This window comes from Silurus aristotelis (genome assembly GCF_946808225.1).
Source record: "Silurus aristotelis genome assembly, chromosome: 18".
Lineage (NCBI taxonomy): Eukaryota > Metazoa > Chordata > Actinopteri > Siluriformes > Siluridae > Silurus > Silurus aristotelis.
In genome coordinates this window covers 20,955,154-20,979,360 of record NC_139591.1, presented here as the reverse complement: position 1 = coordinate 20,979,360, position 24,207 = coordinate 20,955,154, and the positions used below count along the sequence as shown (strand labels likewise).

The 24,207-nt window shown below is 36.9% G+C and overlaps 1 protein-coding gene and 1 long non-coding RNA gene across 6 annotated transcripts in view; one reads left to right on the top strand and one right to left on the bottom strand.

Annotated features, from left to right (window-relative positions):
* Positions 1-10,782, top strand: part of LOC310741248 — a 248,859-nt gene extending 238,077 nt beyond the window's left edge. The window contains exon 2 of the long non-coding RNA XR_014537904.1: positions 10,626-10,782. This is a non-coding gene — a long non-coding RNA (uncharacterized lncRNA). The remainder of the gene's footprint in view (positions 1-10,625) is intronic.
* Positions 8,215-15,106, bottom strand: stard7 (StAR related lipid transfer domain containing 7). 5 transcript variants are annotated; one of them, XR_014537870.1, is made up of 9 exons: positions 14,128-15,103; positions 13,481-13,641; positions 13,338-13,387; positions 13,098-13,208; positions 12,509-12,591; positions 12,317-12,416; positions 12,005-12,089; positions 10,823-11,095; positions 8,215-10,784 (listed from the first exon to the last, which is right to left on the bottom strand). XR_014537870.1 is itself a non-coding variant. In XM_083568809.1 (8 exons), exons 1-8 carry the CDS (start codon positions 14,571-14,573, stop codon positions 10,929-10,931), a joined length of 1,203 nt encoding a protein of 400 aa, XP_083424935.1. In that variant the 5' UTR covers positions 14,574-15,106; the 3' UTR covers positions 8,215-10,928. The 5 variants fall into 5 exon arrangements, 1 of the variants encoding a protein (XP_083424935.1); XR_014537871.1 differs by having other exon boundaries at positions 8,215-10,780; XR_014537872.1 differs by having other exon boundaries at positions 8,215-10,774.
* Positions 15,107-24,207: the final 9,101 nt, after the last annotated feature.

The following is a 24,207-nucleotide window of genomic DNA, read 5'->3' as shown; positions in this document are numbered from 1 at the left end:
TATAGATGATTAGGGATGGATACATATGGAAAATTATGACAGACAAAGCTAAATAGAGCTAAAAAAAGAGATGGATGGATGGACGAAGGTATGGATAGTCAGTCCTTACAGTTGTATTAGAATCTTGGTGATCTACCTATTTAGTATTCTGAACGGTTGGGATAGAAATGATGCTGCAATCTTATTTTATTGCTGCTTTACACATTACTGTAGAACACTGCAGTTACTCTCTGGATTCTTCTAGATGAACAGATGGATGAGTGAAAAGAATGTGTGAGTTTGCAGTTTGGTATGAGTAAAAAAAAATACAGTGATTCCCAAAAATTACGAACCATTACGTGAGCTCATAATGATGTCTACATGACGATGCTTTTGGCAAACCATCTCAAGAATTCAAAAGGTCTGTTTTAGTTTGCACAATTCTTTTCTAAAAAAAAACTTTACACCACACCTGTATTTGACTCAACAGATGTGAAAACAGGTAGTTGCCATCATCCTTTTCCTCTTGAACAATTTTAATAGTTGAAACCCTTTTGAAGGCTGGCTGTATTTTCATACACTTACAGTACAGATACAGATCCGATATTCCAAGCTGCTGAGTGACATTGAGGAGGGCTCTGCTGATGCTAAGCTAAATGTCTTCATCCAAAAAAAAAATTGTAGGAATATCATTAGTGTCCCATTCATCCACTGGGGTTACTGGGTTCGTTCGGAATGAAATGGAAGCAAAATGTTGCTGGACGTATGGACGGTGTGTGTATAGTGTGTGTGTGGCAGAATGGCGTGTCTATTGGGGACTCCTTTAGATAGCAAATGCAGCACTCCTTCATCCCCACCCTCTCTGCCCCCATCTGCTGCACTTTCTTCTGTAAATTATAGCGGCACTTTAGCTAATGAAAGAGTTGAAGTCCAGGCACTAATAAAATCCATTAAGCGAATAAAGCACTTCCCCCTCTAACAAAATTAAGAAATCTGCCCCCCTTCAAAAAAAGAGGGAGGACTCTATATTAATATTTATGAAATGCGGAATGGACCCCTTTACCCCTTCGTTCCCCTCCTCCTTTAGGGGCCCAATACTTTGCCCCGCCCAATTTCAGTCGTCCACCTATCTCTGAAGATTCTGAGTGACCACGCCTTTAAGACGTAGGAAGGGCTGATGATGGAGGGATGTTGGAGGACAGACGCTCAAGCGAGCCAGTCTTCAGTTGGGGTCGGCGGTCCAAGCGGAACAACGATTCAGAACAGCATCTCATCTTCGGTCTTCGTACCAAGAACTGAGCAAAGAATCGCTCTTGTATTGGGTGACCTGTTGGACAGTCGCGATGAAAGATCTAATAGGAAGGTATGAATTCAAAAGGTCCATGACCAATGATGAACGTCTAACTGGTTTTGCTTTTCTTTTCACAGAGCCGTTTCGAAAAGATGCCGTTCCGGAAAGTTCTGTTTGGTAGAGGCAAATGTAAATTGTGGATTAAGGAGTTTAGAAGTAAAGTGTGGTAAAGAAGATATTTAATAATTCAGATTCAGGGCTTAAACGATAGGAAACTAGAAAAAGATCAAAACTCAACCTTGATCTAGACTCTTTCTTAGTATCATAAGATGGCAGGTCTAGACTCATTCTCAAAACCATGGTAAAAACAGGAAAAAACGTCATTCCATTGTTGGTCATTTTTACTTTGATCCACTTTTTCATCTCATTGAGAGATCTTCCTTTTTCCCATCGATCTCATAAACCATAATTTCCATCGATATGTTTGTCCTTTTCCTTTTCATCATGCTAAGTGGTCCAGTTGCCAGACCTTTAGAGTTGATTAGCGCTCCCATCTCTCCCATTCTGACTAAAGCATCTCTAGGGAATTGACTAAAATGGGAATAACCAGATTAGCCCGTAAACAAATGGCCAGACTGGAGTCCAGCTTGGTTTCCTCACTCTATAGGCAATAGGCACTCAATGGGACAGCACCCACAATTGCAGTTTCTTGACAAAAAGACAGATTTTTCTATTCATGGCTGAAGACCTCATTTAGTCCTTCCAAATTTAGTCTCATTGGGCAATTTTCCATCCATCTTATTCCTTGAATGCTTCTAAGTAAGACTACCAGACCTTTAGAGTCTCTTTTTCTTATTAGGGTTCTCTTAACGAGACCACCATCAGTCTGGCAAACTCAATTTCCATTGACTTTTTAAAAAAGAAAGAACCAGACTTATTCATTTCTGAGATTTCTGATTTGATTACAAAAACCACTGGAGTTTTTTGGATTATTTAACTGATATTTAACATTTAAAAAAAATTAGCTGATTCACCAGTCATTACTATAAAGGAGGTGCGAGATTTTAGGAGCGGGCGGGGTTTGACGCAGTTTTGGCGCAGAAAGGGCGGTACCCGTGTCTCATCGCAGTGAGATTGTGACCTATGACTAATTTTTTTGCAGATGTTCTTAGATGCGCACTTTCGTGGACCCTTCTCACTTCTCTTGGTTCCACCAGCAGCGACAGAGCTGCACAGGTCTACCACCTGTCAAGACCTCCCCGAAACCTCTACAATATTTAGTCCAACTCCTCAGCCAAACAGCAAGGAAATGGACGCACCCTGGAGACGTTCCTTTAGGAACTCATATCCGTTCACTTTTTTCTTTTTATATCCATCTTGTGAATGTTCCATGGATTTACCGTTCATCTGCCATACATGCACTGGATTCATTTTGCCATCCTCATCTGCATAAAATCCTACTTCATGTTATTGAGGAAGATCCGATTTGATGTTCTGTTTGGACCGGTTCACAGGGTGAAGTCTAACTTCACATCTTTGCCCAGGACGCCATTGTGCTTGATCTAACCATGCAGTTCCTCTCAGGTCCATGGTTGTGCCAAGCACTTTGGAGACTTGCGAGCACACTCGTCTTGTTTAGTCCCTCTTCATCTTCTCGGTATACGACATCAAGGAAGCTTGATTTTTCTATGTTTAATTTGTTATTTTACAAGAAATGTTCATGAGCATCTCAAGAAATAAAGAATTCTGTATGGTTGTGTTTTTAATCAGAACAGACAGAACTGTTCAAAGTGTAAAAATATGATGGGGGAAAAAATATTAACACTATTAGCACAATTGTGAAGATTACAATCTTTGTGACCTTGGCAATGTATTGGTGCTTCAGGAAGCCTCATTAATCCAAAAGAAACATTAAAACAAGAACATTATTTACGCGATACAGCAAAGTATTGTATGTGGATTTTATTGTCGGTATGGTTACAGTCTCAAAGCACCGCTGATAAGTGCAAGATTTCAGAATATAAAACATGCCTTTTGGTTTTTTTGTCCACCAAACGTCATACGCATTTCGAAAACGAATCAGCAGCGTACCAAACTAGTGTCTTTTGACATATAAAGCTGCTTTGACACCACACAATGAACGATTTGCTTTATGGAAAGATAATAAAACCCACCCTGACATGGCTATGATGAATGAAAGTCAGTGGTCGGTCCGTGAGAGGTGGAGTCTCAAACTCGTCTGAGACTGTTGTAAACCACAGAGGTCATCATGTAGCTCATACGCTCGATTCAAACATCTGTCTTTATAACATTTACATTTACATTTGCGGCATTTAGCAGACGCTCTTATCCAGAGCGAGGTACAAGTGCTTTAAATCTCTTATAACCTCTATTACTCTATTACTAATATGCTGTCCCACCCAGAAGAAGTAACATCACTACCATTACTCTTGCACTTTTACTCAGTAACAAACCTGTCAATAAAATGAAGTGTAGAATTTTGGAGGCTTCTGTCTATTGGATTTTGGACATCAAGTCTCTGTCTCTGTCTCTGTCTCTGTCTCTGTCTCTCTCTCTCTTACATGATATATTTAAGGACCGAAACTGCCATTAATTATTTGTTAAATAAGTACATTTGAGTTATTTCTGCCTTCACATCCTTAAAGCACATCATCTCAATTACAATTTTCTCAATCAAATCTTTTTTTATAGCTGTTTATAGAGTTTTATGTAGCTGTTCCTGATTTCATTCAATATAATTAACTCTGGAGGAGAGATTCTAGGACATCAGAACTACTTTTGAAAAAAGATTTTGGACACCATTTTGGATCACTGACAAAATCTAGTTTATTGGCTTAGAATAAGTGTGTATAACCACAGCGTGCACGCCGCACACTAATACTCGTTGTAGCCAATGCCATAACATAATAATAATCATTAGACTTAGACTTTTTGAGCTAGACTGACTGTAAAGGTCATCAGAGACAGGTTTCTAGTAAATGACAATTAATATTATAGATAACAAACTTAGAAATTTACTAATTTTGTTACAATCTTTGAAAATGAGCTGAAAGAGCCAATGGGATGACACTTGAAACCCTGTGTAGTTTATATCTTAAATATAATTACATATGTAGTTTATGCCCTGTTTTATATATATATATATATATATATATATATATATATATATATATATATATATATATATATATATTATATATATATATATATATATAGATACATATACATATATGTATATATATATAAACTGCAATAGACTTCAGAAATTTGTGTTAAAGTCCTGCAGTATATTAGATCAATTCCTTGAGCATTTCATTAGAAAACAAACTTCAACAGAAAGATATGACTTAAGGGAAATTAATACTAATAAATTTGCATGGTCAATAGTGACCAAGAAAACATCCAGAGTATTAAATAGGCAAATTGTAATTATACTGTGTTTTGCACACACACACACTGTATTATTTAACGTTTATCAAATGTGTCCTTTGTGACAATTTTTTTAGTCCAAAATTATTGCAAATATGTATTTATAACGCATTTTTTATTATTTTATTTGTTTAAACCTTGACTATTATTATAAAGCATTACAAAGATTTTAAGAAACATTAAATAGTACACAATGTTCTTCTATACTGTATATTTAAACCTAAAAAGAAAAATGCCCAAATCTTATATCATTATAATCATTAACGTTATAAACCATTATTTGTTTCCTAAAATGCTCGCCTTCCTGCTCAAAACTGGGAGCGTGCTTAAATGTAAATAAAAATGACAACAACAATATAAATATATTCAGTTACACAAAACACCACTGGCATCCAATCGATGATCAGCTCGAATGATGACTGATAGACATTGTTCTGGAGATGGGCTAAAAGCAGCATGCATTAGTATTCTGCATCAAAGCTTCTTATCCGCTTTGAATAGCGATGACTTTGTGCATTAAACTGTCCTGTCTCTCCATCACAATGGTTACAGAATTCTGGTATGAAGATTAATCAATATTTCAGAATTATAGATCCTCTGAGACCTTGAGTCAACATCTTTCTGCTGGACGAGACACAGAACCCTGTCAAAAGTAAAAAACTATTCTTTTCAAACAAATCCCTGTTCACCATATTTGTAAGGAAATATTATATATATGATGTGCATGTATAACCGTTTTTCAGTTTGTATTACTCCGCTCGTCTGTGATCACTATGTATTAACTGTAATAAAAGTCCCTCAGAAACCGTTACTATAGTAGAGTTAGTAAAATCCAACATGGTAATTTCTATCAATAGAACTTCAGATACAAAATATGATAGCTCATCAGATGAAAATAAAAAGGAAGTCAATTTTAACCAAAGAACCATGAACAAGAATGTACAAATCAACGTGAGGAATGCAGGCATAAGTGAGTGTAGTTTCTTCGGGATCTATTTGCACTGGTGGTGGCACTAGTGTTCAAAAGCAAGATCAAACTTAGAATTGTTCAGATAAACTGTAAAATGCATATCAGCAATGTGAACATTCAGTACTACTGAAACACAAGAGAAAGACTCGTCGATGTTGTCCATGTTTTCATATTTTCATTTTCCCAAAATTTCCAACACTGGATCCACTGAATCACTTTAATGGAGGCAACAATTTCCATATATTGTATACAGTGTCTGTCAAAAGATTGGAAATTCTTTCATGGTTGTTGAGACACGTGCGTGAAAAAAACACAAGAATTGAACCGTGAATGACTCTAAGACAATGGACAGTTGAGTCAAATTGGTCATTCTGACTCTAACAGAAAAACTTATGTAAGTCAGAGAAAAGGAGAGAAGATGTTAGCAAACTGCCTCACTCCCACAGTCAAACATAGAGGTGGAAGCTTAATGGTTCAGGGTTGTTTTGAAGCACGAAAGGTTGGAGACTTATTCCGGGTGAAAGAAATGCTGAACACATGGCTACCATTCCATACTTCAACACCATCCAAATCTGTCTGGACTGCAGCTTGTTGTGCTGGGATGAACTGGATCACAAGGCCACAATGAAATCTCCAATTAGTGAAGAACATCTTTGGAAAGTTTTACAAGAGGCATGGCAAAGTATTTAAGCTAAATGTTAGGAGAAATTTACCAGAAGCCAGTATTCATGCCATGAAATGATTTTTCCACAAAATTATATATATCACTTGTACAGTTATATATTTTTTGGTCAGAATAAATCTTTATACTGTTAAACTACCTAGTGTGTTTCATTGAAAAAAGGCTACTGTATGTTAATTGTTCATGAATTAACCAGCCATCTTTGTCATCATCATCATCTTCATTAAACAATATATCCTGGTCATGGTGGTGTTGGATTTGGAACACTGGGCATGAATTGTGATCATTCAGATACAAGCGATTTAGTGAGATCAGGCACTGATGTTGACTGAAGATGTCTGGGTTCCAGTCTGGGTTCCAGTTAATGCCACAGGTGTTCAGTGGGTTGAGGAGTTCATGACCCCCTGTAGTACATTTTCCAGCCATATGCGGTGCTTTCCAAAATGATCACAATAAGGAGGATCACAATGGTATAAGATGTGGTTAGATGTTCCCAGAAGACTGGGGATTATTATAGCAGCAAATGGGGAGTAAATGTAGAATGGGATGTTCAGAAAGCACAGAGCAATCTTATGATGGTGTCCACCAACTTTTGTCTTGGATGTACACACTTATGTGGTAGTGTTGGGTTTAAAAATGTTGGAGGTTTCACAGAACCTAAACTGTATCACATATCCAACTCATAAAACGAGCACTGAAGGTGTTAATGTGGCCCATTTCTTTACTTTGTTCCACCATGTATACACATCTCAAAAATACTTTACTGGACACAGCAAATGTTGACGGAAACCACTGTATTGTTAATTGAATGCCATTGAATGTAATCTAAAGTTACATAGGAAAAGAAAACCAAAAAAAAATTTTTTTGCTTTACCAATTTCTCATTCATGTGAATACAGAAAATCACCATCATGCACTCTGAGCGTTTAAGTGAATGAAGCGCTCATAATTTCAATCACTAGTTGCATCAAAAGAAACCGAAACACACACTTTTACCTTCAAAAGCTGTTAATTTCTCCCCAAGCATCACTGGGAATTCATGGAAACACATGCAGACTTTCAGCCAGGCCTCACACACACACACACAGACACACACAGACACACAAATGGTCATGCTAGATGCTAGAGAATTGGCAAAAGTGACATTTTCCTTAATACGTATCATGTTTTAAACAAGATTCATTGAGTTTTTCACCTTGCACGTACAAATTTGGAAAGAACAGAAAAAAAAATAAGGAAAGAAAAAAGATATCTGTACTTTAGAAACTAAAACTAAATCCCAAACTGTTTTCCGTTTTGGCCTCACCGATTTCTGGCTTCATTTTGGGTTAGACAAGTGCGAATGATGAACATAACATAACAAAAAACACTGAAGGATTTACAATATTATCTACCGGTCATGTTTAAGTGCTAGACAAAAACATATATGATATAAAAGAAAAAAAAAAAAGCAATAAAGGAAAAATTCATCCAAAGCAGAATTGAATTTTCTGGCCAAGATTTTCAGTTCATGTCTATATTAAATCAATAAAAAAAACAAAAAAAAAAACATTAATGCATTAATGCAACGTATCCTGATACACTGCACTGTTTTCGGATGTATTACATAACACACCGGTGTTACACATTTCCTGTAGATTTTGCACAAGCTAATGAGACAACACAACACAACAAAGACGAACAAGCGAACAGCGCCTGACCATGATTTATTTTTATTTTTTTTAATCATGATTTTAACACTTCTTAAAAATTTAGCTATTTTTTTTTTTTAAAGCAAACATCTCACTGCTTTTACAACTCGGATATAAAGGAAAAAAATGGACTGGCCTAATTTTTATTTAAAGTCACAAACAAAGAGAATAACGCTGATTAATGTGGTGACGTTCATAGTCATGGTCATCTAGGTTGTTGGATATTTATGTAGGAACGCTAATGCTTTAATAGGAAAGAACAAAAAAGTATTATATCTAATGTGTATGTGTGTGTGTGTGTGTGTGTGTGTGTGGGTGTGGGTGTGGGTGGGGCGCCTCCATGTAATCATCAAGCATTGAAGAGGGCAAAGTTTACACATTCAGTAGTTCTGCTTTCACCTCAGTGACTGTAAAGGAAACCTTTACTAAGAATATATTACATAATCATAAATCGCCCGTTGTTTTTTTTCTTTTTTCTACAATTTTAGGATTATGGTTCATTTCTGCTATTGAAAACATATTAACCAGGATGAGGTTAAATGCAATCAACTTGCAGGAGTTTAGACAGTATAGGGGGGAACCACACTATTAACTCACTATTAACAGCAGAATAAAATTTTTATTTTTAATCAATCCACAGAACCCCAGCTTAAAGTGTGAGATTTTGGGGGGATAATCAGAAGTCGTTTTCCTCACAGAAATCAGAATCAGAAACCTGATTCTCAGGAAGTGTAATTCTTATCAAGTTAATAGTCTCCGGTTAGGATTTAACCTCGACCTATTGTTTGCAGACTAGATAACAGAAATATTAACAAAAACACGTTTTCAGTATCATTCATTATGAACAAAATGGTAAAAATCTGTTATACTGAATTTTTTTATTTTCCAATTTGGTGTAAACCAAAAAATAGATATAAAAATAAAAAAACGCAGACAAGTACTCATCTCACCACTTCAAAAGAGGAAGTAGTGTCAGAAATGTGTCAGGAAGCACTTGGTTGCTTGTTTACTTATGGCAGAAGATTAATTTTTTCCTCTCTCTTGTGATTGAGAGACTCATAAAATTATTCCTCTCAGTTACGTCAAATCAGCATCCAAACAGTTTAGAATCGGACACACTTCAGCTTTTGCCATCTTTTTTTGGCCCGATCTCACCCGAAAATCTTAGCATCTTTCTCAAACCTGAGATATCTCGCCCTTAGAGAAGCTAAATTTTTTATCATGTCCATGTTTTAATTGCAATTTAGTTGCTATTACATTTAATTGTAAGTGCTAAAAATAAATGTATTGTATTCTCCTTATTATGGTGTTTCTTTAGATCAGAAACTGTAGAGATGAAGCTGTACAATCATAAATGCCTGGTTATATACAATGATCTCAGCAATCTGAAATTAAGCATTCATAGCATGACTACTTAGAAGAATACACTCCCAGAAGCTGACACCTCGTCCTACAGCCAATCACCGAAAAGCTTCTCGTGTTTAGCAGTGATAAGCCCAGACACCGATAACAAGCTCATCGAAAATAACCAGACACAATAACATTCTAGCACACAGGAAGTGTAGTGTGCTAGAGTGGACGCTGCAGTCGCTATAACACTTTTTCAACTTCCTCAAAGAGACGGTTTGTGTGTGAGTGTGTGTGTTTGTGTTTATGGGTGCCTGTTAACGCCTATGTTGTGAAATGAAAAGCGAGCAATGTGAGACATGTGTATTGCAGTGTATTGAGTTTTTCGAACCCAAGCCTCTTCTCCAGGCAGAAAGGATTTACATTCAGGATGTTTCGCAGGTAGCGGAAAATACGCCTGTACAATTTTTTTCGATGACCAGTGTGTGCAGAAGTTTGCATCTCGACAATTAAAAAACATTGAATTCAAGGAAAGAAAAAGGAAACAAAGGAAAATTTTATCCTGAAGAACAATGTTCGAAAATGGTGTGATCTGAAGAAGGCAGTGTTTGCTATGTGGCACAGTTAGAACTGGTTTAGAGGTTAGAGAATATATATTTAAATACACCGCAAGACAAACATTGATATTTAGGTAGATTCTTTTTTTTGTTACAGGAAACAAGTCTGTATTGTAAATAAATGAACCTGCCCTAAAAGTATACAAACTTCTGCACTCAATCAAACACTTGACTGTGTTGACTGACATATTCGTACGTTCTTTACACAATGGAAACGTCATAGCTGCAAAACACTGTAAGGTCACTGCATATTGTGTAAAAGGAATTGGTATATTTTTCGAACACGGACATGATCGCAATCATGTCACCACTTAAGTTTGGGTGAAAGGAAGGCAAATTGAGGACGTGAATTCGGACGGCTGCTAGCTTGGCAAGAACGCTTTTCCACTACGGCATTTTATTTATTCGTATTTATCCTTTCTTTTCCTGAGAAGTAGTTTGGGGGAAGTAAAAATACTCAGGAGCAACAAACACACAGTTGAGGGGGTATACAAGCAAAAAAAGAAAAAAAAAAAAAAACCCATCTTTACCAGGTTCCTGATCTCACAGTGAGAGAAACACACACACACACACACACACACAGTATTGGCAGCAGCAGTAGCAGCAGTGTGGTTCTGATTCTCATTTGCTGTCTGCAGGTTCACACTAAGAGGCGAGGCAAGGTGAGGCAAAGCTCTCTCTCTCTCTCTCTCTCTCTCTCTCTCTCTCTCTCTCTCTCTCTCTCTCTCTCTCTCTCTCTCTCTCTCTCTCTCTCTCTCTCTCTCTCCCACCCCCCCCTCCCCTCCCCTCCCCAACCTTGCCGCTTGTCACGGCCTCATTGTGAATCGAACCCCGAGATCTCATAGGTTTATTTTTTTAATTCCTGCCTCTATACCGTCTGCCAGAGTTTTTTTTTCCCCATTCAGGCGTAAATATGGGATGATCCTGCTGCATGCGACTCTTCCTCCAGCCTCTCGGAAGACGCCTGCTGCACCTGCTTCGTAACGCCGACATAGTCGTGAACGCCAACTTCGTGGTTCTTTGCTCGGAGAGCAGCCGTGTGCAGCTTCTCCAGGAAATCAGGCATGCCTGAAATGGAGAATAATATATTATATATATAATATATATATATATTTTTTTTTTTAAGGGGGAAAATTTCCCTTCACTTGAACTAGGAGACCCAAACATGTTCTAGCAAGACAATGCCGCTGTGCACAAAGCCACCTCAATTAAGATATGCTTTAAATGGGTTGGAGTGGAAGATCTCCTGCTATAGAGCTCTGAACCCAACCATATTAAACTGCAGTCCAGGCCTTCACATCAGTACCTGACATTTCTAACAGCCTTGTGGCTGAATGAATCTCCACAAGCATGTGAAACCTAATGTTCAAAAAGCACAAACAGGAACTGTATGTCAAGGTGTCCACAAACTAGTCTACATTGTTAAATGGATTAATAAAGGAAAAAGAGATATGGACAGATACAAGAGCAATAAACAGAGGGAAACAAAAACTAATAATAAAAATAAAAAAAAACACAAGATAGAAATGGAGAATGGAATATAAAGAAATCAAGATGAATATGAGAATAGAAAGAAAAGGTAAGATATCAAAATAAAGGAAGGTCTTTCAAGAAGTTAAAGAGGTAGGGAAAAAATTTAATAAAAAGGTAGATATAAAGAAAACCAAAGATTAATAATTAATGGTATAGATACCACAAAGAAAAGCAGAGAAAAAACCTAAGGCTAAGAGGGGGATAAGTAATAAATCTTTTAAAAACGTAAAACAATGATTTAAAAAAATAAAAAATAAAATAAATAAATAAATAAATAAATAAATAAATAAATAAAGGGAAAAAATAAGTAATAATGAAAGAAAAAACAGCAGAAAATAATCACGGTGTAGAGTTAAATGTATCTTATGGCAGTAAAGGACATGATTTCAGGCAAATCCACTTTTAAAATAACACACACACACACACACATCCCACCCGACTCACCGCTGGACACCATCCAGCTCAGGCAGTAACGAGGGAAAACCGTCTGAGGGTCGTCACTGTACGTCAACAGATAGTCAAATCCATTCTGAGGAAACATGAGCAACAGATCACACTATCAGATACACAGACAAGTAAAATACAGTCAATATATACAGCTTATGTACAGACACAAGAGATAAACTGAACAGAACGACAGACATATATACAGGACATATGATAGAAAAACAGACAATTAAATAAATAAATAAGAGGAAAGACAAACTAATAGATATGGCATGTGATAGAGGAGAAAGATATAAACACTTCTCTCACCTCATCGAAGGACTTGTGGGGCCGGATGACCATCCTGGAGCGATAGGCGTGAACCCGGACAAACTCCTGTGTCTCAGGAATGGCAGGATGCTCTACAGCTCTAAAACACACACACCACACACACTCGACACAATGTAGATGCTGATGCACAAACGTAATCACATGTAGCGTCATCAGAGAGAAAACACTCACCTGGACACCAGGACCATTAGGTTGTTCTCTACATCCACTTCGTAGCGGCGCACATACACGTAGTCTCGGGAGTACATCGGATACTGTGCAGAGAAAAAACACATTTCAGACATGCAATAACCTGAACGAAGGGAGTGTGTGAAAAGAAGATGGCCTATTCCCTGTATTGTGTGTTATTTAGCATAACATTTTTTGGAAGATCTTCTGCTGCTTCTGTGTGATCTCCACCTATTATGAACACCTTTAGGATGCATTGGAACACTAACTGCAGACGGGTCTCCTCACCTCACCTACATCAGCACCTGATGTCAAAATCTACACTATTATTCTGTTACAGCAAATGGACAGTAAACACTGATGTATATAAAAGTAAATTCGTATATATGTATACATACAAATTCGTATACATATATAATGTATGGGCCATTCTGTTACTCCTTTAATAAAAAGACAAAACGTTCTGATAAACTAAAAAAGTTTCCTGACATAATATAAAACATTAAGCTCCAGCTATAACACGTACGTTTCAAACAAAAAATGCTGTTGTGAAATTAAAAACTACACCATACATAGAGGTTTCTTGTCTTACAGGGAAATGTGTGGCCCAGTGGACAACCTCTGAGCCTGTGTTCAGGTCCCGGTCCACCACTTCCAGTTTGATCACCAGTGCATCCCACTTCTTTCTGTATTCAGTGTCCAACTGGAGCAGAGGCAAACACACAGAGGCATCTAAACTTAACTCACATCCGGAAAGGTCATGACTATAAACAAGACCACCAGAAACCACTTTTAGGTGATGTGTGTTTTAATGAATAAAGAAGCAAAGTACCTGAACGTTGAAGAACTGTCTGGGAGTGACATCGGTGTAGGAACCGAATACTAGAACAGAGGATGTGGTAAAGAAGAAAATCAGTCTGGATTTTAGTGTCAATTTCTTTCATTTACGGTGACAGGCTCATTAGTGACGCTCACCTCTGTACTCAAAAAGATGACTTCCTTCAACTGGTCTCTTCCACACTTTAAAGGTCTTCTTCTCCATCACAATTTCCCAGCCACTCTCAGCCTGAACACTTGCCTTTCCTGAAGAGGCCTGCTGCTTTACATCTTCCAGAGCCTGGAGCTCCCATGCACACCTAACACACACATACACACACCTTGGTGTCAAACTAAAACAGGTAAATCAGAAGAGAGGAAGGGACATAAAACAGGAGCAAAAAAAGACTAGAAAACAAAGAAAGAAAAAAGAGCTATATGAAGGGAAGGAAAGGAAATGAGAAAGCTAAAGAAAAAAAGGAGAAAGGAAGAAAGATAAGGAAAATTGAAAATAGAGGGAAAGAAGAGAGATACTTTTAGAGAAAACTGCAAAAAAAAAAGAAAAAGGAAGGGTGTTAGTGAGCAAGGAGTGAGAAGAAAAAAAGGAAAGAGGAAAAAAACAGAAAACCAAAAAACCCAAAGAAAGAATAAGAGAGATGGAGAAGACCAGGTGACAGAGAAAAGAAATAAAGAAAAAAAAAAGAAAGTAAGAAAGACAGGCCAGTATAAAAAAGCAGGGCTTTAATAAGGATGAGGCAGGTGAACTCTATCTAGCTGGAGAAACTTGTACAGCTTTTAGAACCAACCTCCTCATCTCATCGTCTTTGATCTTCTCATCCTCCAAGAGGAAAAGCCCAGCAAGGGCGGCCAGCAGTTTGCCAGTCGAGGCTTGTTTGTTCTGCAGCCGGCGCCAAATGTTGCCCACCAGCGTCCACCTGCTCCTCTCAGAGTACAGGTTCGAGTAGAGCTCTGCAATCTGCAACGCTCTCCTCAGCCTCTGCCCGGTCACAAAGCCGCAGTGGTCAGCCAGGATGGACAGCAGCCCTTCTCGCTTCCTCTTCGCAGGAACGGTCTCAGCAAAGCCTCTTTCTGCTCTCTGGAGCCATGTGAAGAAAGACTGGAACCATGCAGGAGCGTCAGACCTGCCATGTGGTGCTGTTCCACTGCTGTGTCTGAGAGCAGGTGTGCCATGCAGACGAGCAGCACGAGCACTGATGCTGCACAGAGGAACACACTGGACGGACTTGAACATATCTGGTGCAAGCGTGTGTCTTTCTTTAAAGAGTTGCAGGGATCACAATGCTTTGAGGATTTCCCCAGATTGGCCAGATTCCCAGATAGGATTATGGAAAGCTAGCATGCAATGTCAAACATGTATATCACACGTATGAATGCATAAACAGCCCCGTGTCCTGCATACAATTACAGATTCAATTCTAATTCACGGTTTTACTTTTCAGAAGTTCCTCCGATCGTCCAGAATTAATCCGGAATGTTACAGGAGGTGTGAACACTTTGACATTAGCTAACTAGCTAGCCCCCTGGACACTGCGAAAGCCCAAACAGGAAGTGCTTTAACCATACAAAACGATGCGCAACGCAGCAATATTTTGCATTAAAGTTAATAAAATGTAATAGTATTCGTTCCTCTCACCGTTTTCACCTACTACTTTTAATCCTAAATCTTCACTCCTGCTGTCCTCATGCTCTCAGAGGCAGCGCACGTTTGCCTCCATATTGTTACACTCAAACGGTACCCTAAAGAATCCCATTGGTCCACTCGAGTGTCTGTCAACTTCACGCACGGAACGTGCGTTCAAGCACCGCCTACACATCGTTTCGACGATGCTGATTGGTTCTTTCAGCTCACGGTCACATTTCCAGGAAGTGTGCGTACTGCACTGTTTATCAGCACTAGCATTCTGCATCTGTCCTTATTTAAATCGTTTTAAAAGGTTATTACACTGATCAGAAGAAATCATTGCTATTAATTATTGGACAAATAAAGAAAACTTTATTTATAATATATATAAATAATTGTTAATAAATAAGTGCTAATGTCTTACTGGTAGAACGACTGCAAGTGACATGTGAAGGTTAAAAGGTCAAACACTGTACACAGTGTATTACCTTTATGTCAAAATGCATTGTTTTATGATGCTTTATCCATGGTCAGGACTGAGATGGATCTAGAGCCTATATCAGAAACATTGGGTATTAGGTGAGGACACGGTCTGCATGGGATGCCAGTCCATTGGGCATAGGGCAGTTGACAGTCATTAATTCACCTACTGGAAAGTTTTGGGAAGTGGGATGCAACCAGAGAACCCGGAGAAAACCCATTCAAACAAGGGAACAACATGGGAAACTCAAGATAAACAGTAGCTCGGGCTCAAGGGTGAGCCAGGGAGCATGTAGGTCCAATTAAAGGAACTGTGGGATATATTTGCCTTTTTCACAGTTGCTTCTTTATATGACTATGGGTTTGCAGAGTGTTAACTGCATGTTTAGAATTTTTCTTTAAAAAGCCATCTTGGCATTGTCATATGCGTTTAATAAAGATAGAAAGTTAGAACTAACTTACACTTCTCTTTTAACATTTTCAAACCTGCGGAGAGACCATAAATGTTCTGGTAATAATTTGTGTGAACAGACACAAGTATGTTATATAGTGTTACGAACCACATCAGCAGATTTGTTTGAGATTTGCTGTCTGGCTTCACTCATTCTTCTGAGTGATTAAGCCTTTCTATACTGCTTCTATGCATGTGGTCTCTCTTCCAGGATGATCCTGCCACCATCCACAGGGTGCTATGGCTCACTGAATGGCCTTAATGAGGACAAAAATTATGTAAATCATGTACCATGACTTTTCTATTGGGCCAATAGGAGATTTTGGTGCAACATGTTAGACACTATGTTTCACCACCATCATTATATCTCTCCAGGAGAGTTCCAGAGACTTGCAGATACTAATCCAAAGTACTCTGAAGCAGTTTGGGGAGATTGTATTGGCCCAACAACTGACCGATTCACTTTTCATTTATCTTGCCACCTGATAATAGTTTGCACAATGCTTTTCGACCAGCTTTATTTTACTGGATATCAACATGAACCCTATAACTGCAAGTGCAAATCCAATGTGTGTATATATATATATATATATATATATATATATATATATATATATATATATATATATATATATATATATATATATATATATATTTTTTTTTTTTTTTTAGATTATTGTAAAATGTTAGATTTGTAACAATTCTTCCCAACAATTTTTTTTTCTTTTTTTTCTTTCCACTTGTCACTTAATGCTCGTACATTTTGTGCATGTTTACAGCATGTATATACAGAGCCTCCCAAAAGTTTGGAAACACAATCTTTTATGATGTCTGAGACACATGCATATTTCTTTTGTCCACATGCACCAACCCTGTAAAAGATACACAAGGATTGAACAGAGAATGACTGAAAGAAATTGGACAGATGAGTGCAAATTGGAAATTTTTTGGCTCTACAGAAAAACGTATGTAAGACAGAGAACAGGAGAGAAGAGCAGACTGACTCACACCCACAGTCAAACATGGAGGTGGAAGCTTAATGATTTGGGGTTGCTTTGGAGCAGGGAAGGTTGGAGACATATTCCGGGTTAAAGAAACAAACATGACAACCATTCCATACTTCAACACCATGCAATTCCTTGTGAACTGCAGCTGGAGTCAGCTGGAATCACCGCACCTAGATCCTATTGAATTGCTATGGGATGAACTGGTTCACAAGAAAGAAATCTCCAGCTAGTAAAGAACACCTTTGGCAAGTTTTACAAGAGGCATAACAAAGTATCTTAGCTAAATGTTTGGAGAAATGAACTGTCCACATGCGAATAGTATGTAAAGCTGGTATTGATGCTAAGGGGGATTTTTTTATTAAAATAAAGTGCAACATCTATACATTTATATATTTGCTTAGTCAATGTAAATTTTCATACCGTTACGTTACCTAGTTTGTTGCATCTGAACAGAAGAAACATGCATGTGTCTCTCTAAAACCATAAAATTTGACTAAGTGTTTCCAAATTTCTGCATTATTTGTTATTTTTATATTTCTCTTACAAATGAGTTTCCTGAATATAGTGTTTTTTTTAAATGTTATTTATATGTAGCATCATGTAATAGGTCATTAAAACAAATATGTGGTAGGGTTAGATTGAGATTAAATAGTGGAACTGTTAAACTTCTTCTTCTTCTTCTTCTTCTTCTTCTTCTTCTTCTTCTTCTTCTTCTTCTTCTTCTTTCGGCTGCTCCCATTAGGGGTCGCCACAGCGGATCATCCGTCTCCATACCACCCTGTCCTCCACATCTGCCTCTTTCACACCAACTACCTGCATGTCTTCCCTCACCACATCCATGAACCTCCTCCTTGGCCTTCCTCTTTTCCTCATGTAATAGGTCATTAAAACAAATATGTGGTAGGGTTAGATTGAGATTAAATAGTGGAACTGTTAAACTCTTCTTCTTAAATAAAGGATTTGCAAGCGTTTGCCCTTTAAGTCACGGATACAGCATGTGGAAGTACATAATACAGTAAAAACTCATAGCAAATTGTTTTGGACGAGCGATAATTTAAATTGACCACCAGGAGGCGCTCTTTTTTCTTTCTGTTCACTACAGTTCAGGTGAGCTCAGTTGCTTCTCATGTGTAAACTGAACATGAGTTTAGCAAAGTACAGGTGCATCTCAATAAATTTAAATTTCATTAAAAAGTTTATTTATTTTAGTAATTCAATACAGAAAGTGAAACTCGTATAGTATATAGATTCATCACACTCAGACATATATTTCAAGTGTTTATTTCTTGGCTCACAATTACCTAAAAAACCCACCAATTCACTATCAAATCCATTTAATCTAAAAAAAATTAGAATACTTCAAAAGACCAATCAAAAAAACATTTTTAGTAAATTGTTGGCCTTCTGGAAAGTATGTTCATTTACTGTATATGTACTCAATACTTTGTAGGGGCTCCTTTTGCTTCAATTACTGCCTTAATTCAGCGTGACATGGAGGTGATCAGTCTGTGGCACTGCTAAGGTGGTATGGAAGTCCAGGTTTTTTTTTTTACAGTGGCCTTCAGCTCATTTGCATTTTTTTATCTTTGTTTCTCATTTTTCTCTTGACAATACCACGTAGATTCTCTTTGGGGTTCAGATCTGGTGAGTTTGCTGGCCAGTCAAGCACACCAACACCATGGTCATTTAACCAACTTTTGGTGCTTTTGGCAGTGTGGGCAGGAGCCAAATCCTGCTGGAAAATTAAATCAGCATCTCCATAAAGCTGGTCAGCAGAGGGAAGCATGAAGTGCTCTTTAACTTCCTAGTAGACGGCTGTGCTGAACTTGTATTTAATAAAACACAGTGGACCAACACCAGCAGATTACACGACTCCCCAAACCACCACTAACTGTGCAAACTTTACACTGGACCTCAAGCAACTTGGATTCTGTGCCTCTCCTCTCTTCTTCCAGACTGTGGGACCTTGATTTACAAATAAAATGCAAAATTGTCTTTGCTTTTTATTGAAAAGACGACTTTGGCCCACTGAGCAACAGTCCAGTCCTTTTTGTCCTTTGCCCAGGTAAGTCACCTCTGACGTTGTCTCTGGTTCAGGAGCGGCTCGACACGAGGAACGCATCAAAACTTTCCATTAATGTGCTTGGATACAGCAGTCTGTGAACAGCAGCTTCAATAGCGATTAACCTTTTGTCTCTTACCCTCCATGTGCAGGATTTCAATGATCGTCTTCTGGACAACTGTCGAGTCATCAGTCTTCCCCATGATTGTGTAGCCTTAACCAGACTGAGACACAATTTAAACTTTAAATTTTAAAGGCTCAGGAAACCTTTGCAGGTGTTTGGATTTAATGAGCTGATTAGAGTGTGACACCACGAGTCTCAGATATTGAACTTTTTTCACAATATTCTAATTTTCAGAGACACCAAATTTTGGGTTTTCATTAGCTGTAAGCCATAATCATCAAATGTTTAAGAAATAAACACTTCAAATATATCAGTATGTGTGTGATGAATCTATACAACATAGAAGTTTCACTTTTTGTATTGAAGTACTAAAATAAATAAACTTTTTAATGATATTCTCATTTATCGAGATGCACCTGTGGTAGAGCAAGAAACAGAAATGTGCTATAATGTGGAAATGTGGGCTCTTTCAGATGCATTCTAAACCAGAATATTTTACCTAATCTTACCCTGAACCTGTCACGAGAATTAGTGAATTAATTAATGAATCATTTAAAATTTTTTCGGACCAGTCATTTGACCTAATATGTAATAATCTGCTAATAATCACACACAAGATCTTTAATTTCTCTGTACTGCATGGTGTATTCAGGGAGCTTGTCCGGGCACATTTTGTACTGCTTATCACAGAGTACAGCAGGAACACCCCAGACACAGTAATACACACACACACACACACACACACACACACACACACACACACACACACACACACACACACACACACACACACACAGATAACCTTATGTCAGACATGTGCATGAGGCTGAAATTTCAAGAGAACTCCAGAGACCTGATCCTTGTCTTCGGTCAATGTTTGATATTTTAAAGGCACTGGTGTAAATGTTAATATTACAGTTTTTCTTAGTTGGAGCATTTCTCGAATCATCCATAATATTTGCAAATCAGTAAGTGCATTTCTCAAAACAATTTGTACAAGCAGCACAACACATTGGATTTCTTGCACAAGCCTGTACTTTTCCCAAAATCCTCAGGTTATCTCTCAAAAGTAAGTATTTGTGTCAATGAACATCTCATTCACATCAGAATGAAAAGTCTCTTAGTCACTGTTCATAAACAAAATCATCAAAATGTTTAGTCGTGTTGTCAGTATGATGGCGCACAGTTTCAGGATTTCTTGATATAAACTATGGTTTGGATCAGAGTGACTGAAAATGCACAAAATGTGACTTATTTCTGTATGTCATCTATAAATTTCAGCAGCACATATTCATTTATTTTATTAAACAGATTATTTACAATGATTGCAAGAGACCGGACAGAATTCACACTTCTACTTTCCTGTACAAGTGTTTTTCACTCATCAACTGAAGGTTTACAAGATTCACATTTGACCTGTTTTAGAGAACTAGTTGATTATTGGTTGATCTGATGCTATACACTCGTCATTAGTGACATTCAACAACAACAACTTTCTTTCGGCTTCTCCCATTAGGGGTCGCCACAGCGGATCAACATGAACATAAACAACTGATAATGTAGGAAACAGCAGACACTTGTACACAATCAATTAAATTAATGTACAAAAGCATTCACAATTTGATCAAAGCAAAAGTTCTTATGGTCAGCACAAATGACTAAATGATGTGGAGGTTGAACAAGTAGTTTCGTGAATTTAATTTCTGATCTGAGAAACTTTCCAAAGGAACTGAGAAAAACTGTAATACTAATGTCTGCTTTATGCAGTTCAGTGGAAAATTTTCTCACTGACTCAAGGTAATTGTTAACTGTTGTGTTAATAATCATTAAAAACAAATTCTGCTTGTTTAAAGGCACATCCTGTTTTTGCTGGAAAATATTTTATGCAAGTTTATGCAAGAATTGGATTATATATGATTAGTATTCTAAAGTATATAAACATGAAAAAAATTATTATCTGTGAGTTCACTGAAACCCTGAAATTAGGTGGAAATGTGTTGAGAACTTTATGTAACAGCTTATGCAGCTTGCATAACATTACAGTGTGTCTTAAATATGTGCTATTAAATATTAAATAAATATTATTTTAACTATATTTTTTATGTAATACAAATTATTTATTTTGTTTTTTACAGATTTTACATTTATAGATATTAAATTAATAAATAACAATTTCTGGTGTGTTTTTGTGTGTGTGTGTATGTATATATATATATATATATATATATATATATATATATATATATATATATATATATATATATATATATATATATATATATATATATATATCTCAAAAAATAGGGACTAAATATGGAACCCTTGTCCATATAGTGTGTCTATACACACACACACACACACACACACACACACACACACACACACACACACACACACACACACACACACACATATATATATATATATATATATATATATATATATATATATATATATATATATATATATATATATATATATATATATTGCTTATAGAACAGGACCCTTTATTTCTGGGTTGTTGTTTTCACTATGCACTTAAGCAGGACCCCATACACCTAATCTATGAGGTTATATAAGCTTTATAATTGTAAGTAAGTTGCTCTGGATAAGGGCGTACATGTAAATGCATATAATAATTCTACAACAGTGCAGTATTAATATGAAATATACAAGATGTGGAGAATTGTATAATGAAATCTCTGTATCAGTTTGTATTGTATCAGTGTATACACTATGTGTTTTTATCCTTATTTTTAGATAATAGGAAATCTATTCTCCTATGTCAAAACGTGTATTTGGTGTTATAGATGAAAGAAAAATGGATTCTGTAGCCAAGAAAATATTTTCAGATCCACAATAATAACACATACAGAGAACTTTCCTGATTCATCATTGTTAGTTCCCGTGAAAGCAGTAGGATCTCACCCATATCTAAAATCCCACTTTAAGTCCCTAGCTACCATAAACAATCATTTAGAGTAAACTAGATATTTTGTATATATTTTTTATAAGATACACACTACAGTTTACAATGGATTAACTGTGGTACTTATGATAATCATAGTTATTAAACTCTGAACTATAATACTACCATAATATTGTGGTTATTATACAAAAGGATTTTGTTAAAAATTCCTACCGTAGTTAGCAATGTAGTTAAAAAAGACAGCTTGATATACAGTGGGGCAAAAAAGTATTTAGTCAGCCACCAATTGTGCAAGTTCTCCCACTTAAAAAGATGAGAGGCCTGTAATTTTCATATTAGGTACACTTCAACTATGAGAGACAAAATGAGAAAAAAAAAATCCAGAAAATCACATTGTCTGATTTTTAAAGAATTTATTTGCAAATTATGGTGGAAAATAAGTATTTAGAAATACGAAAATGACAGGCCTCTCGCATCTTTTTAAGTGGGAGAACTTGCACAATTGGTGGCTGACTAAATACTTTTTTCCCCACTGTATATAATGTGGAGGGGGAAAAAAACATAATTTAACCATTTTTCCCCAACTTACTGTGGTCAAAGCTACTGTAAGTATGAAACAAATCATAATGGGACATGCTGTTATAGAAAAATAATCAACAACTCAAAGTTAAGTGTACAACTTTTAATAACTGGAAAGGAACATGCTCTTAAAGCAGATATTACAATTCTTATATTTATTTGAAGGACAGTGCCATAATTTCTCATTAAATTATCCTGACAATTAACATGAACCATTCCTGTTATCACTTTTGTCATAGCAGCTAACAGCTGTTCTTTCACCAGTCACTCATGCAGTCATAACACAAAATAAAAAAAATTATATATAGTTGTTACTGAGAAACCCTGAAATGCAAAAATTTCTCCATTCTGAAATGTTTTGAATTGATAAAAAATGTAAGCTTACAGCCATAACACATGATTTTTAAATGTGTTAAATATATTTGTTTAGGCAGAAACAAGAATGTATTAGAGCAAAGGCAACATTCCCAGTAAATACTATTTTTCTGCCATTTAGTCCATCCCAGTTGTGTTTCTTAGAGAGAAAACAGAGAAACCACAGTAATAGTAAACAGTCTTACCATCATACCCACTGAAAAAACATGTTTACAAACAGTGGTTTCCTTTTGTGCCCCAAAAAACAATGGATACATCCTGTAATTCCAGGTTTCAGTAATGAGTTTGAGACAGATATTGTGACAGACAATATAGAAAAATGCATTCTTGTGAGATAATGTTTGTAACTAAGCGAAAGTGTTTACTGAGAGTGTCAGGTAAATGTTCTACTGTGTAGTCTGAAGCTATTCAGAGCTACTAATGTGTACTGTCTGGGGCTATTTTTGCTTAAGCATAGAGAAACTGATGGCAAGGTTTTAGCAGACCAGTCGATGTGGGTAGAGCATGTGCGCTGATAGGAAGGCCAAAAGGGAGGGACAAAGTCTGGTGTCTTTTGGCTGACGGGATCCGGAATTTGACTGTGTCCAGCACAAATCAACCGTCCTATAACTCGGTTTATAGTTTAACCATGAATTTCAGATAAACCGAGGTGTTCTGAGAGGTGTTTCCTTTTTTTAATAGGTTTATAGTGAACCAGCCTTAGTGTTACAGCTGATGTAAGAAGAAAATATGTCCGGATGGAAAGGCTGAGTGGCAGGGAAAACGTCCGGTACAGAAAAAAAAAAAAACAGGAAAGAACAGAAAAGATCAACTGTCCCTTGACTTGGTTTAAAGTTTAACAGTACTCAGTATTTCTGAGTGGTTTAATGGAAGCATGTGCACCCTATGTTAAACGATTTAATAAATACAACTATTCAAAAAGATCTGGGAAAAATGTACAAGAATTACACGTCATGACAGGTTTGAAAGACAGACAGACAGGCAGGCAGGCAGGCAGGCAGACAGACAGACAGATATATAGATAGATCATTTTGTAAAATAACACAAAGACATTATGGAGGTAAAAGTGCAGTAAAAGACAAAGTAATTCAGATACAGATATACTGAAAGCCACACAGTGAAATTGGGACATTTGCTCGCCTCAAACCAGTCTAGTCCAGCGCGGTGCGGGTTTTTTTTTTTCATTTCATTTCTTTTCTTTTCTGTTCTTTTCTTTTCTTTTCTTTTCTGTTCTTTT

Coding starts and splice junctions, on each gene's coding strand:
- stard7 (XM_083568809.1), bottom strand. CDS start 14,573: ATGTTCAAGTCCGTCCAGTGTGTTCCTCTGTGCAGCATCAGTGCTCGT. Junction 13,642..14,127: donor AAAGACGATGAGATGAGGAG/GTTGGTTCTAAA, acceptor TGTGTGTGTTAG/GTGTGCATGGGAGCTCCAGG. Junction 11,096..12,004: donor GAGCTGGATGGTGTCCAGCG/GTGAGTCGGGTG, acceptor TCTCCATTTCAG/GCATGCCTGATTTCCTGGAG.